Below are 19,701 nucleotides of genomic sequence, written 5' to 3'. Positions count from 1 at the left end.
TAAGTTCGCACGACGACACTCCGATAGCAATGGGTGGCTTGGTGGAGGGAAGACGAGACCGTCTAGGTTTTGCGTACGAACGACGACACTCCGTCGACATTGGGTGGTTGGGTGGAGGGAAGACGACATTGTCTATGTTTTGCCTACGAACGCCGACAGTACGACAACACTTCGGTAGCAACAGTGGTAGGGTGGAGGGAAAACAAGTCTCTCTCTGGTTTTCACGCTCAAAGATTCTCTCTCAAATGTTCCTCAGATTACAAATCTGAAAATGAGAAAATGAAACCCAAATTTGAAACTTGCCCCCAATTCTCATTGCCACATCATTCTCATATTAAAAATTCATTTTCCACATGCACCACTCACATTTAAACACGTGTCCCGTGTTTAAATGTTGTCAAAATCTGTTGTTCACGTATCATTTTCCAAAAGTAAAATAAAACATGTAAGATAAAGAATGTAAAAAGTATTTAGTAAAGAAAAACGCAGTGAATAGTTAGATTTAATAGTTGAGGTTGTCGTTTAAATAGGAGCATGTTGGTTGCCGTTATCCAGAGAGAGGAGAAAAAGAAGAGTGTTTGTTGAAAGTAAGAATCAGGCAAGATGTTCGGAATCCTGGGAGGCAAGGGTCACAAGATAAAAGGGCGTTTGGTGATTATGCGAAAGAATGTGTTAGATATCAACAGTCTGACAAGTGTTAAGGGTGTCGTCGGAACAGGAATCAACATCATCGGTGGTGTAGTTGATACTGTCACTGCTTTTGCTTCTCACATCTCCATTCAGCTCATTAGTGCTACTAAAGCTGATGGTAATAATCACTTTTTCATCTAATCAACTTTTCATTTCATTAATCTCCCAGATATTAGAAAAATGAGTATTGTTACCATCCAATACTTTTACATTGTAAAATATCATATAAAAAGGTAAAGTTTTGTATTTAAAAAAAAAAGTAAGAAAGAATAATATCAAATAAATGTAAAAGAATTATATATGTCAAATAATTATTTTTTTAGATAAATATCTTTTTAACACGTTTAATTTTTTTTATAGGTTTAAACCTTTTTTAGTCCCTAAGTTAAGTTTTGATGTTCAGTTTAGTCCCTGCTTTTAAAAATGTTGACCTTTAGTCTTTATTATATGAAAAATGTATCAAATCAATCCTATTCGTTAACAAATCACAAGTTTTTCATTAAGTGATTTGTTGTTCATAACACCTTCCGTTAACAAATCACAAAATATTGGATTTCTAGGTATGAAAACTTGTGATTTATTGTTCATTAAGTGCTGTCATGAGGACTGATTTGATACATTTTTCATATCATAGGGACTAAAGGTTGACATTTTTAAAAGCGAAGACTAAACTGAACATTAGAACTTAACTTAGGGACCAAAAAAGAGTTTAAACATTTTTTATATTTATTTGACACTATTTTCTTTTCTAGAAAAAACATAAAATTTTATAATTTTTATGATCAGTGTATCTCTATATTTTGTGTTAAATGGATGTAAAAGTGTGTCATGATATTCTTACTGAGAACGATATTCTTAAATGAGATCTATTTAAATAATCTTTTCTCTTTAGTGTTTTTATATCACACTAAACTTTTACTAATTAGACAATTGATTTGTTTTAAGAGTTCGAATTTTCTTTAACAATGGTTATTAATGTACAGTAACACATTTTTATATTCATTTTGATAGATAGTATTAGAATAAAATAATTATAAAAAAATAAATTTTTATATTTAAGAAAAAATAAAAAATAAAAAAATAGTATAAATAAATATAAAAAATTTATGTATTAAAAATTATTTTTCTAACAATAAAGATACTTTGACATACACAAAATTTATTTTATTTTTACATTTAATTGACACTATTAATTCACACTTTATTGTCTTTTTTATTGAATAACACAAAAATTCACTTTTTTATTATTATTTTATTTTTATATTGTTTGTCAAATTAAATGTAATATAATTTTATTTTACAATTCCTCCTCTTCTTTTAATGATATTTTATTTTTAGATGTAAAAATATATTTATTCTCTAATATAGGGTAAGAAATAGTTATGATCAAATAATGAATACAAATATTTTTCATATTCATTAGTGGATATGGATATTATAGTATTTGTATATGTATAGATATTTGTATCTATGCTAATGATAATTGTGTTGGTATTTTATTTGAATTTATTTAAACATTTTTTTTTACTAAATGTTAAAATTAAGTTAAAGAGATTATGTTAAAAAAATAATAGATAAAATTTTGTGTGTATGTGATATGATTAGGACATGGGAATGGAAAGGTTGGAAAGGCTACAAATTTGAGAGGACAAGTATCATTGCCAACGTTGGGAGCGGGAGAAGATGCATATGATGTTGAGTTTGACTGGGATAGTGATTTTGGAATTCCTGGCGCATTTTATATTAAAAACTTTATGCAAGTTGAGTTTTATCTCAAGTCCCTAACTCTCGAAGACATTCCTAACAACTATGGAACCATTCACTTTCTATGTAACTCCTGGGTTTACAATTCCAAAGTCTACAACACTGATCGTATTTTCTTCGCCAACAACGTAATTAAGCTACTTCATTTAATTCTTTCTTCTTCTTCTTCATCTTTAAGACACCATTTAGATAATTCATCATATAACAATGCATGCAGACATATGTTACTAGCGAGACACCACCCCTACTTGTGAAATACAGAGAAGAAGAATTGAAGGTTGTAAGAGGCAATGGAACTGGAGAACGAAAGGAATGGGATAGAGTTTATGATTATGATGTCTACAATGACTTGGGCGACCCAGATAAAGGTGAAGCTCATGCTCGTCCTGTTCTTGGAGGTTCTTCTACCTTGCCTTACCCTCGTAGAGGAAGAACCGAAAGAGGCAAAACTAAAAAAGGTTATCCACTTTATTCATTTTTTGTTGTAATGTAATATTATGTACTTTTCATGCTTTGGTTTAGACCTAACACGTAATATATACGTGTTCATCTCCACAGATCCTAACAGTGAGAAGCCCAGCGACTTTGTTTACCTTCCAAGAGACGAAGCATTTGGTCACTTGAAGTCATCTGATTTTCTCACTTATGGATTGAAATCTGTAGTCCAAGATGTGTTGCCTGTACTGACTGATGCATTTGATGGAAATGTTTTGAGCCTTGAGTTTGATAATTTCGCTGAAGTGCGCAAGCTTTATGAAGGTGGAGTTACGTTGCCTACAAACTTTCTTAGCAAGATCGCTCCTTTACCTGTCATTAAGGAAATTCTTCGAACTGATGGTGAACAGTTTCTTAAGTATCCACCACCTAAAGTCATGCAAGGTATGCTACATATCTTGAATATGCACAAAAGTTTCATCAATGTATTCCTATTTTTTATTCGACATTCAATCACATGGATGGCACAGTGGATAAGTCTGCATGGATGACCGATGAAGAATTTGCAAGGGAAACCATTGCTGGTGTTAATCCTAATGTGATTAAGATTCTTGAGGTAAGCTTAAAGTTGATTGGTATCAAACTACATGCAGCTAAAATTTTTTATTCAGATTGAGATTGTTGACCTCATCCACCACATGTTAAATTGTCCCAGGAGTTTCCACCACGAAGCAAGCTAGATACTCAAGCCTACGGTGATCACACTTCCATTATAACAAAAGAACATTTGGAGCCTAACTTGGGTGGGCTCACTGTTGAGCAGGTAATGATGATACGAGCATTAAGTTTCACCTTAAAATGTCTTTCTTGTTCTTTCATTTTTCCTCTAATGTCGTTCGAACGAGCAACAATCAATTAATAATTGTACATGGTTAAATAGGCAATCCATAGCAAGAAGTTGTTCGTTTTGGATCACCATGACTATCTCATTCCATATTTGAGGAAAATAAATCAATCTACCACAAAGACTTATGCCACAAGAACCATATTTTTCTTGAAAAGCGGTGGAACTTTGGCACCATTGGCCATCGAGTTAAGCAAGCCGCATCCTCAAGGCGACAACCATGGTCCTGTTAGTGAAGTCTATGTTCCTTCGTACGAGGGTGTCGAAGCTTACATTTGGCTATTGGCAAAGGCTTATGTCGTTGTGAATGACTCATGCTACCATCAACTTATTAGCCACTGGTATGCTATTGTGAACTTGCAATTAGATCCGTGCAATTAAATTTGTCAATGTATCTAATGATTGATTCTTATAACGTGAACGATAGGCTAAACACTCATGCAGTGGTTGAACCATTCGTCATAGCAACAAATAGGCAACTGAGTGTGCTTCACCCTGTTTACAAACTCTTGTTTCCCCACTATCGTGACACCATGAACATTAATTCGCTTACTCGGAAGGCCTTGGTCAATGAAAACGGTATTATAGAGAAAACATACTTATGGGGTAGATATGCTTTGGAACTGTCTGTTGTGATATATAAGGATTGGTCTTTCCACGATCAAGCATTACCTAATGATCTCCTCAAGAGGTGAGTAATGTAGTAAAGTTTATTAGCAAATTAGTAATATATGCATTGCTTAAATATTTGACGACTAAATTCAATCAACTCATCTATGATAAAAAGAAAAAAACAAAGGCTTCGAACTTGATATAACTCTGGTGCTAATCAATGTTATTCGGGTGCAGAGGAGTTGCAGTTAAGGATCCATCTGCTCCCCACGGTATTAAGCTTTTGATTGAGGATTATCCTTATGCTTCTGATGGGCTGGAGATATGGGATGCCATCAAGTCGTGGGTGGCAGAGTATGTCGTATTCTACTACAAGTCAGATGAGGCAATTCAAAAAGACCCTGAACTTCAAGCTTGGTGGAAAGAACTTGTTGAAGTGGGTCACAGTGATTTGAAAGATAAGCCATGGTGGCCAAAGTTGCATACTTCTGAAGAGTTGATTGAAATCTCTACTACCCTGATATGGATAGCTTCAGCTCTTCACGCTGCTGTTAACTTTGGACAATATCCATATGGTGGTTTGATCCTTAACAGGCCAACTATTAGCAGAAGATTCATGCCTGAAAAAGGGTCTGCTGAGTATGTTGCATTGGGTAAGAACCCTGAGAAGGAGTTTTTGAAAACTATTACCGGAAAGCAGGAGACCCTTATTGACCTTACGATTATAAAGATCTTGTCAAGGCACACATCTGATGAGTTCTATCTTGGAGAGAGAGATGGTGGTGACTATTGGACTTCTGATGCTGGGCCATTAGAGGCTTTTAAGAGGTTTGGGAAGAAGCTTGCAGAGATTGAACAGAAGCTTGTACAGAAGAATAACAATGAGTCATTGAGAAACCGCACTGGACCGGCTAAAATGCCTTATACTCTGCTCTATCCTTCAAGTGAGGAAGGCTTGACTTTCAGAGGAATTCCCAACAGTATCTCCATCTAAGGCTATATTATTACTGCACTGTTGCGTTTGTTTTCAATAAATGCCAAATAGAAGGAATATGATTTCTTCATTTGCTAAGTTATGTATCTCCACTCCTTCAAACTTCTCGTGTGCTTGTTATTAATAAAGAAATTGTGTTTTGTACTTTGTATAAAGCTGAGAATATTATAAATGCAACTCTTTTCTGACATTTAAGACATCAACTGTGTTCATATTGTTGGTATTGCAAAAGGAAAAAGTCTTTTTAACAACTCTTTTTGACAATGCATATATGGCAGTTTATAATTGGTTCATTTTAAATATTTTTTTAGAACAAATTCAAATAGACCAATAAAATAGTGACATGTGTTCTATTGTAAAAAACTTGTTAAAAAAGAGTTATTAAAATATCATTATCCATTGCAAAATGCATATCTTAAGGTTAACAACTAGATTCTTAAGTTTTGCATTACGGAGTTGATGTCGTTGATGTGAAGTTGTTTTTTTCATTCTTTTAATGCTATTTATCAAATAGGTGAAAAATGTTAATTCCCGACTGCTGACTGTAACATAAGATTATCCAACAAAATCTTCATTCATCACCACTTGAAAAAACAATGTTGGAATTGATGTTATGTGTGTGCATTTTATAGAACAGGAATACACTAAAAATCTTTTGAATCAGTTCAATTTTCTTAATTAAATTGAAAGATAGACATATTCATTAATAATATATTATGAGAGGATAAAATTATAATTCTTTGAAATTATAGTTGCTTAATTTTCTTAATCAGATTGAAAGATAGATGTGTATCAACACCAAATGAGATTTTTCTTTATCAAAAAATTAATGTTTACTACTGCTAAATTAAAAAAAAAAATAGATTTCTTAAATGTTAATTAAGGGAACTAGCCTATATAGTCTAATTTTATTTTCTAATTTTATTTTGAAAAATATTATTAAAATATTTGCATATCGGGTTGATCAATGAAGTGGAAGCTTGTAACTATTAATATTGCAAAAGTTATAATGATAAGAATGTTATCTTCTAAACTCTCTCCTTCTATTACGATATACTAATATGAAATACGATCTTAAATTCGCTAAAATGATATCGATGGGATTAATTATCGCATGTGAGACATTGAACAAGAAAAATATATTTAAATTTGGATTTCTAAACCATATAAAAAGAAATAACCCCTCTAATAATAAATTAAAAAAAATCATATTAAAAAGATTCCGTAAAAGTTTACCAGAATATTTTAATAATCATACGTATATGACCAAAATAGTCTAAATGTAGTGAGACAATAAATAACTTGAAATAGTTGTAATTAAAAACGTGGCTCAATAAAAAATTAGAACAAACATAAACAAATATTAATTCAGCTTATCCAGTTTATAACCATGTATGATATAAAAATATAAAACTGGTTATCAGCTCGTTTACAAAAAAAAGAAAAATATTATTAAAACCGATGAATAATTGACAACAATTAATCATTATTACAATTTGTGAATAAGTTAATGATAATTATTTATCAGCATCGATTTGGAGTGAAAAGAAAATAGAAGATCCAATCTGATTTGATATTAAAATATTTTTGTATTAGAATGGATTTAAAAAAAATAAAAAATAAAAAATGTGGTTAAAATCTTAAACAGGAACCTTTGCATAATGATGTGTACTTTTTACATAGATAGAATAAAAGAGAAAAGTAATATAAATTAAAGAAGAGAAAGATTAGTATAAGATTAAGATGAAAAAAGTCAAGCTGAGAAAAGATAAAGAATAATTAATAATGGTAATTAAACTGGTTTATGAAGGTTGTTAGGTCCGCCACGTGGCTTAATCGTGATTTGAATGGGGAAAAGAATAAAAAAAGAAACACATGTTTTGGTATGTTAGAGAGTTGGATGTGTATAAATAGAAGGAGTGGTTTGGTCGTGTTCTTCATTAATCCAAGGAGAAGAAGAACAAACAGAAAAGAAGTTGAAAAGATGTCGTTATTGGGAGGAATTTTCGGAGGAAACACGCAGAAGATAAAGGGTACTGTGGTGCTTATGCGAAAGAATGTGTTGGACATCAACAGCATCCTCAACCCTGCCAGCGTCATCGACAACGTCTTCGATTTCGCCGGCAGTCTCGTCGACGCCGTTACTGCTTTCGCCACCTCCATCTCCATCCAGCTCATCAGTTCCACCAAGGCTGATGGTAACTTACTCACTTCACATACTCTAAACATCTTTCAATTATCATATTACTCTAATTACGTTATTTCCATCTTTAATCACAAACTGTCCATGATCGCATTCTCAAGACTTCAAAAATAATTACTTTACACTGCTCAGTGTGAAGCTAGTTCATATTTTTGGATGTATTGACTTTCTCATACCATACATCAATAATTCATGTTTATAATATAATAATTTATCTTTCATTAGGTAAATTGATTCTTTTAATAGTAACCAAACTTATTTTAATGATGTAAATTATTTGTTAACTTTTCTTGGCTGATCTCATATAAGAAATCGATATAATGGAGTATGCAATTAAATAATTTTTTTTAATAACTTTTTGAAAATAAATTACATGTTATTGTTTTATTGGTTTTTATATTTGAAATAGATTAATCACGAATTACTAAATATATGTTGTAAAAGAATTGTTAAAAAAACGTTTTTTCAATGTAATATATGTTATTATTAAATGTGTAATAATCTATCCTTCGTTTTGTTAATGGTTTCTCAAGTAGACAATGATATATTAATAACTTTTATTAACAATTTATTGACAATAGATTATGTGTTACTATTTTATTGGTCAATCATAATTATAAAAAAATTGTTAAAAAAACATTTTCCTTTTCAGACAAAAACAAAACTTATTTTGATAATACTTTTTATTAAATGCTAAAAACGACTCAATGCTTTTGTTTGCTGAAGGATATTGATACATACCACATACAATAAAGTATAATTATATTTTTTTTAGTAACTAATGAACAAATTGAATAAGATTATTTATTAATTTTTGTTGTATGATTGATGTGAGAATGAATTTGAAGGTGTTAAATTTTGTGTGAAATTTGATATAGGACAAGGGAAAGGAAAAGTTGGAACTGCTACAAAGTTAAGAGGGCAAATATCATTACCAACGTTGGGAGCGAGTGAAGAAGCATACGATGTTAATTTCGAATGGGACAGTGACTTCGGAATTCCAGGCGCGTTTTACATTAAGAACTTCATGCAGAATGAGTTCTACCTCAAATCTCTCACTCTCGAAGACATTCCTAACCACGGAACCATTCACTTTGTCTGCAACTCCTGGGTTTACAATGATACTAAATACAAAACTCCTCGTATTTTCTTTGCCAACAACGTAAGCTACTTCATTTAATTCTTTCTTCTTCTTCATCTTTAAGACACCATATAGATAAATCAACTTATTCATCATATAATAATGCAGACGTATCTTCCTGGCGAGACACCAGCCCCACTTGTGAAGTACAGAGAAGATGAATTGAAGGTTGTAAGAGGCGATGGAACTGGAGAACGAAAGGAATGGGATAGAATTTATGACTATGATGTCTACAATGACTTGGGCAACCCAGATAAAGGTGAAGCCTATGCTCGCCCTGTTCTTGGAGGTTCTACCTTGCCTTACCCTCGTAGAGGAAGAACTGGAAGACCCAAAACTACAAAAGGTTACCCACTTTATTCATTTTTTGTTGTAATGTATTATATACTTTTCATGCTTTGCTTTAGACCTAACATGTATTATTTGTTCGTCTCCACAGATCCTAACAGTGAGAAGCCCAGCGACTTTGTTTACCTTCCAAGAGACGAAGCGTTTGGTCACTTGAAGTCATCCGATTTTCTCGCTTATGCATTGAAATCGGTATCCCAAGATGTGTTACCAGTCTTGACTGATGCATTCGATGGAAATATTTTGAGTCTTGAGTTTGATAGTTTCGCTGAAGTGCACAAGCTTTATGAAGGTGGAGTTACATTGCCCACAGACTTTCTCAGCAAATACGCTCCCATACCAATTGTCAAGGAACTTTTTCGAAGTGATGGTGAACAGTTTCTCAAGTATCCACCACCTAAAGTAATACAAGGTAGGCTACACATGTTAAATAAGAAGAAAAATGACATCTTTATTAGCAATGTAGCTCTTTATTCAATGACGTAGACGGACTTTTCAACTGTTCTTATTTGATGCAGTGGATAAGTCTGCATGGATCACTGATGAAGAATTTGCAAGAGAAACCATTGCGGGTGTTAATCCTAATGTCATTAAGATTCTTAAGGTAAGTTTAATTTTAGAGTTGATTGGTTAAAAACTATATGTAACCAAATGTTTGCCTGCCAATTTTGAGATTACTCATCGCGTGTTAAATTTATTCTAGGAATTCCCACCACGTAGCACGCTAGACACTCAAACCTTTGGAGACCATACCTCTATAATAACGAAAGAGCATTTGGAGCCTCAATTAGGAGGGCTCACTGTTGAGCAGGTAATGATATAAGTATCCGGTTGAACATTAAAATTAATTCACATCTGTTATTCTTTGTGTTTCTGATTTTGTTTTATTTGAATATGTGAATAGCAATTAATTAATTATACTTGGTTGAACAGGCTATCGAGAACAATAAGTTGTTCATCTTAGATCACCATGACTATCTCATTCCATATTTGAGGAAAATAAATTCATCTACCACAAAGACTTATGCCACGAGAACCATATTTTTCTTGAAAGAGGATGGAACTCTGACACCATTGGCCATTGAGTTAAGTAAGCCACATGATCAGGGTGACGAATTCGGTCCTATCAATGAAGTCTATGTGCCTGCATACGAGGGAGTGGAAGCTTACATTTGGTTACTGGCAAAGGCTTATGTTATTGTGAATGACTCGTGCTACCATCAAATCATTAGCCATTGGTATGATATTATCGATTCACATTGGAGTTAATTTTGTTTGTGTATTTATGAATAAATGATTAACGTAATGACATGGATAACAGGCTAAGCACTCATGCAGTTGTTGAGCCTTTCGTCATAGCAACGAACAGGCAATTGAGTGTGGTTCACCCTGTTTACAAGCTCCTGTTTCCTCACTACCGTGATACCATGAACATCAATTCACTGGCCCGCAAGTCCTTGGTCAACGCAGATGGTATCATAGAGAAAACATTCTTGTGGAGTAGGTACTCTTTGGAAATGTCTGCTATAATTTACAAGAACTGGTCTTTCGTTGATCAAGCACTACCTAATGATCTTGTCAAGAGGTAAGCAATATTTTAAAGGTTTTTAAAAAGTAAAAGGTCTCAAGATTTATATAATTTGTCATGCTAATCAATGTTATTTGGGTGGTCAGAGGAGTTGCGGTTAAAGATTCATCTGCTCCCCACGGTGTTAAGCTTTTGATTGAGGATTATCCTTATGCTTCTGATGGGCTGGAGATATGGGCAGCCATCAAGTCGTGGGTGGAAGAGTATGTGGCATTCTATTACAAGTCAGATGAGGTACTTCAAAAAGACCCTGAACTTCAAGCTTGGTGGAAAGAACTTGTTCAGGTGGGTCATGGTGATTTGAAAGATAAGCCATGGTGGCCAAAGTTACAAACACGTGGAGAGTTGGTTGACGTCTCCACCACCCTCATTTGGATATCTTCAGCCCTTCATGCAGCTGTTAACTTCGGACAATATCCATACGGTGGTTTAATCCTGAACAGGCCAACTATTAGCAGAAGATTCATCCCTCAGAAAGGGTCTGCTGAATATGAGGCATTGGCTAAGAATCCAGAGAAGGAGTTTTTGAGAACTATTACTGGTAAGAAAGAGACCCTGATTGACCTTACAGTTATAGAGATATTGTCAAGGCACGCATCTGATGAGTTCTACCTTGGAGAAAGAGATGGTGGAGACTTTTGGACTTCAGATGCAGGGCCATTGGAGGCGTTTAAGAGGTTCGGAAAGAAACTTGCTGAAATTGAAGAAAAGCTTGTACAAAAAAACAATGACGAGACACTGAGAAACCGCACAGGACCTGCAAAAATGCCTTACACTCTTCTCTTTCCTTCCAGTGAGGAGGGATTGACTTTCAGAGGAATACCAAACAGTATCTCTATCTAAGGATTCTATGCTTCTTCAGCTTCATAGCTTTTAAATAAATGTGATATAGAGGGAATATAATTCCTTCATCTCCACTAGTTTATGTTTAACTATGTATAATATACTTGTATATTATTATGTATTTGTATTTCTTAATAATAGTGAAAGTTGTGTTTGCATATCATTACAAAAACGGGAAAATAATCAAATTCCGTGTTTTAATAATTCTATATATAATAATGTGATTAAATATGTTTTTAGTCTCTATATTTTTGAGCGATTTTGGTTTTAGTCTATTTTCAAACTAAAGTACAATTTAGTCCTTCAACTTTAGAAAACTCTGATTTTAGTCCCTTTTACCAATTTTTTTTAACTTTAGAAAACTCTGATTTTAATATTAAATAGTAATTAGAATGATATATTCAAACAATAAAATTAAAAGTTCATAAATTTAAATTCTTATATTAAGACATAATTTTAAAAAATTTAAACAAGAGAAAAAACTAAATAGACATTTATTTTTTTTTTCTATTAAGATTACTTTCTAATATTGTGGTAAATGTTTTTTTAGTCTAATAATAATTAGAATAATAATTTATCTCGTATTTATTTTAAAATCTCTATTTAGTTATCATATTTTAAGTAGTTTTAATTGAAATATTTTTAAATGTAAAACAAAATGGTCAAATCATTAACATTTTGCATTCACAACCATATTATATGCAAGACAAACAAAAATAAAATAAAAAATAAAAAAAAAGTAAAAGTTAGACATACCTCACCTGAAAAGTCAGAGACAAATTTTTCTTTCCAATCATGCACCCTTAAAATAAAGATAAAGAAACTGAAATCTTAACAAGAATTGATTAAACATGTCATTTACAGTCAATCAAGAAATCAAATGACATTAAATATTCATGTTGTTTAAGTTAAATTATTAGAAATAGCTTATTTATTACACATTTTTATATATATAAAAAAATTACTTGATTAAAATTACTTAAAATATTATCTCAATTGAGATTTTCGTACAAACTACTTAAACTATTATGACTCAAATGAGTTTTCATATATGATGACAATGTTTAAACTTTATGATAATTATAAATAAAAAAAATTATGATTATTTTTTCTCTTATAGTAGAAAATATGGACATATTAAGATAACGTTTGTATTTTTTACTTTTTAATTTTTCTAGCTATGATTAATGAGAGAATGTAGAATTTTACCATGAATTACCCAAACAATAAAAACAAATACATTTAAACGTAGATAAAGCAATTGAAAAGGGCCTTGGCTCTTAAGCTAGATATCCTAACTCCCACCCAGAAGTAAGTTTGGGCATTTGGTCTAGTGGTATGATTCTCGCTTTGGGTGCGAGAGGTCCTGAGTTCGATTCTCGGAATGCCCCCCTAAAGAATTTTTTTTTTATTTTTTGTGTTCTGTACTAAAAATGCAATCACTTGTTGCATTTCCATGATATATTGTTGGTTTTGGAAGGATTATGCGTTCTAATTTGAATAGTTCATCCTAAAACATTGAAGTCCAAACATCATGGATTTTGTAAAACCCATCTTTTACTTTTATTCCAGATTACAAGAGTAACCAGCCATATTGCAAGAAGCAATAACTCTGGCTTTATTGTTTGAAAACACTTTAAAAGCACAACATATGTTTTTATTAAGATCGAACAGGAAAGACTTTATTAAAAACAGAGTAGGTTTTCAGATGGATATACTGTTGGGAATTCCTCTGAAAGTTAAGCCTTCATCACTTGAAGGGAAGAGCAGAGTATAAGGCATCTGAACAGGTCCATGGCGGTTTCTCAGTTTCNCATCATTGTTTCTCTCTGAGAGTTTCTTCTCAATTTCTGAGAGNTTCTTCCCAAACCTTTTGAAAGCCTCCAAGGCCCTTGTATCAGATGTCCAATTTGGATTGTCCCTTTCACCCAAATAGATCTCATCAGAAGCATGCCTTGACAATATTTCTATCACTAAAAGGTCAATAAGGGTCTGAAACTTTGGTGTAATGGTCCTCAAGAGAGCCTTCTGAGGGCTCTTCTTCAGCTCCTCATATTCAGCAGAACCTTTGTCGGGCATCAATCGCCTACTGATAGTTGGACGGTTTAAGATCAAACCTCCATAAGGGTATTGTCCAAAATTAACAGCTGCATGCAGTGCTGAAGCTGTCCATATCACAATACTGCAAGCTTCAACTAGCTCTTCACGAGTCTGCATCTTAGGCCACCATGGTTCGTTTTTCTTGTCACCATGACCCACCTCTACCAGTTCTTTCCACCAAGCTTGGAGCTCAGGATCNTCTTTCAGTGTCTCNTCTGATTTGTAGTACAATAAAACATATTCATGAACCCATGTCTTGATAGCATCCCATATCTCAAGTCCATCAACAGCATAAGGGTAGTCCTCTATGAAGAGACGAAGACCATGAGGGCACTCTGGATCCTCAGTTGCTATTCCTCTATATCACAATTTACAGATAACATCATGAGATTAATTATGTTTTCAGCTTCTGTTAGCAATAAACTAAACCAGGATGCAAATGAATCACCTTTTTATAAGATCAGCTGGCAATGCTTGATCTGTAAAGACCCAATCTTTGTAGATCGTAGCAGACATTTCCATAGAATACCTTCCCCATAAAAAGGTTTTCTCTATAATTCCACCGTCATTGACAAGAGATCCCCGAGCAAGGGCATTTATGTTCATGGTGTCACGATAGTGAGGGTGCAGGAGTTTATATATAGGATGAACAACACTCAGATGCCTGTTTGTTGCTATGACGAATGGCTCAATAACTGCATGTGTGTTTAACCTAATATACAATCCATGAGAAGTTGTTGTTAATAATCATTCCATAGATATATTTGGATTGAATTGAATAGCTTTTAAATGATTTTGGTGAGAAAATTTATACCAGTGGCTGACCAGTTGATGATAGCTGGAGTCATTCACTATTACACAGGCCTTTGCTAGAAGCCAGATAGAACTTTCAACACCTTCATCTGCAGGCAGAAAAACTTGACTAACAACACCTGATTTATCATTCCCGGGATGTGGCAAACTCAGTTCTATGGCAAGTGGCCTTAAAGTTTTGTCGTTTTTNAGGAAAAGGATGGTTCTGGTGGCATAAGCCTTGTTGGATGTTGCATTTATTCGCCTTAAATATGGCATGATTGAGTCGTGATGATCAAGTATGAACAATCTCTTGTTTTGAATTGCCTTTCCAACCAAATATATTGTACTCGTTATCATTCAAAAAAACATCAAATAAACTTTTATTAAGAAACAATTTTATCATATTATGTACCTCGTCTACAGTGAGCCCTTCTAAATTAGGCTCCAGGTGTTCTTTGGTAATTTTACTGGTATGATCACCGTAGACTTGGCTATCTAGCTTGCTTCGTGGAGGGAAATCCTGAAATGGTAAATATAGAATAAATATAAGAAAATCAGAAAATATAACCTTTTGGTTTGCTGTATTTTTTATAATAACATCTTGATTAGGCTTACCTGAAGAAGACGAATCATGTTTGGATTTACACCAGCAAGCATTTCTCTTGCAAATTCTTCATCAGTCATCCATGCAGACCTACTCACTGCTCAAGTCATAACAAATAACTCAGAGATTCATTGGAACTCAAATGTTGTTTGGGATCCATTTTAGATACAAGTACTAAATATGAGATACCTTGAATCACTTTAGGAGGAGGAAACTTAAGAACCTGTTCACCATCAGTCCTGAAGATTTCCTTGAGCACGGGTAATGGACTTATCTTGCTAATTACATCTGTTGGCAGCTTAATTCCACCCGAATGGAGTCTATGAACATCATCAAAGCTATCAAACTCATTGGGTGTGAAATTCAAATCAAAAGCAGATTCCAATGCTGGAAGAAAATTTTGAGATACAGATTTCAGCCCATAAGTCAAAAAGTCTGATGACTTCAAGTGTCCAAAAGCTTCATCTCTTGGAAGATAAATATCAGAGCTCCTACTCTCACTTTTTGGATCTGTTTCATCAAAACACCAGAATTTATCAGCGGCAAAACATAAATATTCAATCTTAAAATAACTGCTTCTAATTTCTAAACGATAAACAATATTCATCCGACATGGCTAGCTCAAATATTCACGATAAGGATCATTCTAGCATGGTCAAGTGTAGAAATAAAAGCCAAACCTTTCCTTGTTGGTCTTCTACCAGTCCTCCCCCTACGAGGATAAGGCAAGGTGTCAGACCCTCCAAGAATAGGACGTGCATGATTTTCACCCTTATCTGGATCACCTAAATCATTGTAGACATCATAGTCATAGACCCTCTCCCACTCTCTACGTTCTCCTGTTCCATCTCCTCTCAAATTAACTAACTCTTCTTCTCTATACTTCACCAGTGGAGCCGGTGTTTCGCTTGGAAGATATGTCTGCAATATATATAACGTTGTTAGCTTCATCTTTTCATTTATTGACGACTTAAAAAGTGCGTAGAATGGGTGGTAAGCAATACTTGACCTGATTGACAAAGAAGATGCGATCATTTTTGAAGTGTTTGGCATTGTATATCCAGGAGTTGCAAAGAAAGTGGAGGCTTCCATGGTTTGGAANGTCTTCAAGAGTCAAACTCACAAGGAAGAACTCAGTNTGCATGAAATTCTTGATGTAAAATGCTCCAGGAATTCCCATCTCATCGTCCCATTCAAAATGAATTTTGAATGCAGCTTGGCCTGCTCCCAAAGTTGGCAGTGAAGTGATGATACCTTCCAAAAAGGTAGCCTTTCCAAGCTTCCCCTTTCCGTTGGCTATAACCAAAAAGAAAAGAAAACAAGAAAAATCAATGAAGCCGTTTTACCATGTTTTCGTTTCACTTTTTCTTGGACTCCATTAAAGATACAAAAAAAAAAAAGAGAGAGAAAAGAATAAAGAAAGTAAATATAGTGATATATATGAAGTGAAAAGAAGAAGAAGAAGAAGAAGAAAGGAACCATCTGGTTTGGTGGCACTGATGAGTTGGAGAGAAACTGATCGACCCAAGAAGGCAGTGAGATTGTCGACAGTGGAACCAAGAAGGTCGAGTCCTTGACCAATAATGCCTCCAACACTGGTTACGCTGTTAACGTCCAACACATTCTTTCGCATCAACACTACTGTCCCCTTTATCTTGTGCCCCTTCTGGATCAGACCAGAAATACCAGAAAACATCTTTGCAGCACAACAAAACTATGTATGACTTTTTCTTTGGGAGAGAACTAGGCAAACATCAAGCGATGCTCAAAGGAAACTCATGAAGGTGCTACTTATAAGGAAGAACACCGAGTGCATGCAATGAAAAAATATTTTTATTAGTTAAATATATTTTTAACTTTTAAATTCAATTGAAAGATATATAAAGCATGCATATAGAGAAGTTATACGATGACACCTATCCTTGAGATAGTCATACACTCTCCTTTAGAGCCACTTGCCCCAAAACTCTGTTCGTGTAAGGTAATTAAAGACTCTCTTAAAAAAATCATAACATTTTCTCATAGTCGGATTGATTGTGTGAAGATGAAATCTGAAAAGTGAGGACAAAAAACACTTACGAGTTGTTGCATATTAAAATCGAAGAAGAAGATAAATTTGAAAAGGGTTGTATTGTGAGGTGTCGAAGCGAGTTCATGCAAGAAAGACAGCAAGTGCAAAATGCCATGTCTACACCGATTTTTTTAAGAAGGAGGAACTGAATTCAACACTTCTTCTCTCAATAATGCCATGTGCTACGTTCGGTTTATGTTTTTTAGTTCATTTTTAAATCTTCCAGGAAAATGAAAATAAAAAGTTCATAAACTGATCTTATGTTTAAATTAAAAAATAATAATAATTTTGAAAACTATATAAAAATAACTTTATAAATTAGTTTTTTTTCTTTATATTTTTTTAATGCTATAAGGGTTAAATATGTTTTTCGTGCTTTTGTGTTTAGTCCCTCTTTCAAAGTATAGTACAATTTAGTCCTTCAACTTTAGAAAACTATGGTATTAGTCCTTTTTACCAAATTTTTTTAACTTTATTTGTTGTTTCAAACGCGTTTCTCAGTTAACATTGAAGCAAAAATATGTCAAAATGTGTGAACAATCCAAATGCTATAATGTAACGTGCTTGAAACAGCAAATAAAATTTAAAAAATTTGGTAAAAAAGACTAAAATCATAGTTTTCTAAAATTGAAGGACTAAATTGTATTATACTTTAAAAGAGTGACTAAACACAAAAGCGGCCAATAGTGAAAAACATATTTAACTCTTTTAAAACTATATAAAAACATTATTAGTAATACGACTGTAATTAGGTCATCTTAATTCAATAGTAAAACAGACAATTTTGATCCGATAATCGAAACACAAGTGAAATAAAATATGTCAGTAATAATTAAGTCATTAATCAGGTTTAAATATGTTTGTTTGGGTCATGATTAGGTCGTTCTAAAACAAAATTCTAATATGAAAACTATAAATTTAGAATCTAGATTAACTTAATTGCATTTATTATCTATGTAATCAAATATTAACTTAATAGCATTGTAACACCTTTGAGAGGTATCCAAAGACAAATAAAAACCTTAGTATTGAAAGGTAGAGACATGAAGTATCACACAAATTACTTTTATAAGTGATCAAGTCAGATAGATACTCTTTAATTCTATAGGTGTAGAATTTATTTTGAAGTTTAAATTTCAAGATAAACATTTTAGATTAAATTTCAATATTATTTAGATCTTAATTAATATTATTGTATGTATAATTTAAATTTCAAAAACTTGTTTTAAAAATTATATTTTAATTAGTAATTTAGTTTTCTTAAAAAAAATTGACATGTAAGATTAAGTCTTACGTTATAAACACGATTTTGTTTTGAAAAAGTTATTATGTCCATGGATGATTTTAAATTATGGAAATGAAGTAGTTAAAACAAATGACTTTTTGTGTAAATGAAAGTTCACATGGTGAGCATCTAATTTAATTAATACTAATTACAATTAATCAATAGAAATTTTCATTCTCTATAACAATTTTGATTAATATTTTTTAAGTAATTGAATTTTAAACTAAAATCGTTATCTCCTACGATAACTTTAGTGTAATTAAATTTGAACCGAAATCGTCATCCATCCTTAAGACAATTTCAATATAATTTATTTTAAAATGAAGTCATTATCATTTTTTACGATTTCAATATATTTGTTTTTGAGCTAAAATCGTCAAAGAAAAATAATAACTTTAATTCAAGAAAACAATTAGACTAAAGTTGTCATGAGTCACCTAAAAAAAAGTGAGTTCAGTTTAAAATTAAATATACTAAAGTTATATAGGAGATAACCACTTGAATTCAAAATTCAATTACTTAAAAAAAATAATTAAAATCTTTATATAGCAAATAGTTATTTTAAAACCTATAACTAATTGGACGTAAACGTATTAGTGGGCCACCTTTATGAGTTTTAAAAATAAATAATTTGCTACTGAAGAAAATGTATAATTTGTTTCTATAGCACAATAAAAATAAATACAATTAAAATAAATAACAAATAAAAATGTTAAAAAAATATATAAGTAATCAAATATGTGTCCTATAATTGATTTAATATACAGCGATATTGTACAGAAAAATAAATATTTAATTAAAGTATGACTAGATGAAAAAACTTTGATAAAACTTTAGAGATATTTAAAAATAATGAAAATTATTTTTGGGAAATAAAAATATTTTCAAATTAAAAATAAAAAAAGACCATTTTTTTATATTACTTAAGAATAAAAACATTCAAAAGATTGAAAACCGATAAGATAGTTAATCATTTTCATGTAAAAAAATTAAACAATAAAAAAATGATAAAAATGAATAAAAATAATCAAATATGATATCTAAAATCTATTTGATTTACTTAAATTATTAAAAAAATGTGTAATCAATAATATAATAAAAAAATATCTTAAATGTACGAATGAATTTTATAAATATAAAATAAATTAAATAATTAAAATAAAATAAAAAAGCACATAGCAAATAAAAAAATTATGAAACTAAATAATAAATAATATATATATATATATATATATATAATTTTTTTTAATTAGCTAATAAGTATTTTAGTGATTTAAATAGAAATAAAAATTAAGATGAAGATGGTATTGGAATGGAGTTCTAA

At 32.1% G+C, this 19,701-nt stretch overlaps 3 protein-coding genes and 1 non-coding gene across 5 annotated transcripts; 3 read left to right on the top strand and 1 right to left on the bottom strand.

Moving 5' to 3' along the window:
- Positions 1–572: 572 nt before the first annotated feature.
- On the top strand, positions 573–5,399 carry LOC106761928 (linoleate 9S-lipoxygenase-like). Its single transcript, XM_014645554.2, has 9 exons — positions 573–808; positions 2,296–2,582; positions 2,672–2,912; positions 3,013–3,333; positions 3,420–3,505; positions 3,605–3,712; positions 3,830–4,134; positions 4,221–4,484; positions 4,643–5,399. Exons 1-9 carry the CDS (start codon positions 604–606, stop codon positions 5,397–5,399), a joined length of 2,574 nt encoding a protein of 857 aa, XP_014501040.1. The 5' UTR covers positions 573–603.
- Positions 5,400–7,331: 1,932 nt separating this feature from the next.
- On the top strand, positions 7,332–11,680 carry LOC106761927 (linoleate 9S-lipoxygenase-like). The gene is made up of 9 exons (XM_014645553.2): positions 7,332–7,597; positions 8,481–8,764; positions 8,852–9,089; positions 9,183–9,503; positions 9,610–9,695; positions 9,795–9,902; positions 10,025–10,329; positions 10,413–10,676; positions 10,766–11,680. The coding sequence occupies exons 1-9, from the start codon at positions 7,384–7,386 to the stop codon at positions 11,520–11,522; spliced, it is 2,577 nt and encodes an 858-aa protein (XP_014501039.1). The 5' UTR covers positions 7,332–7,383; the 3' UTR covers positions 11,523–11,680.
- A 1,161-nt stretch (positions 11,681–12,841) lies between these two features.
- TRNAP-UGG lies at positions 12,842–12,913 on the top strand. Its single transcript has one exon. It is a non-coding gene; the product is annotated as a tRNA-Pro (tRNA).
- Positions 12,914–13,040: 127 nt separating this feature from the next.
- LOC106760780 (seed linoleate 9S-lipoxygenase-3) lies at positions 13,041–17,056 on the bottom strand. Of its 2 annotated transcripts, XM_022781460.1 has the most exons (10): positions 16,938–17,056; positions 16,501–16,808; positions 16,031–16,317; positions 15,702–15,942; positions 15,211–15,531; positions 15,033–15,118; positions 14,830–14,937; positions 14,437–14,741; positions 14,071–14,334; positions 13,041–13,980 (listed from the first exon to the last, which is right to left on the bottom strand). In XM_022781460.1, exons 2-10 carry the CDS (start codon positions 16,715–16,717, stop codon positions 13,227–13,229), a joined length of 2,583 nt encoding a protein of 860 aa, XP_022637181.1. In that variant the 5' UTR covers positions 16,718–16,808; positions 16,938–17,056; the 3' UTR covers positions 13,041–13,226. The 2 variants fall into 2 exon arrangements, with proteins under 2 accessions (XP_022637181.1, XP_014499690.1); XM_014644204.2 differs by lacking the exon at positions 16,938–17,056 and having other exon boundaries at positions 16,501–16,816.
- Positions 17,057–19,701: the final 2,645 nt, after the last annotated feature.

The sequence above is a fragment of the Vigna radiata genome, chromosome 5, assembly GCF_000741045.1.
Source record: "Vigna radiata var. radiata cultivar VC1973A chromosome 5, Vradiata_ver6, whole genome shotgun sequence".
NCBI classification, from domain to species: Eukaryota; Viridiplantae; Streptophyta; class Magnoliopsida; order Fabales; family Fabaceae; genus Vigna; species Vigna radiata.
Note: the sequence above shows the minus strand (reverse complement) of the source record. Positions and strands in the feature narration are given on the sequence as shown.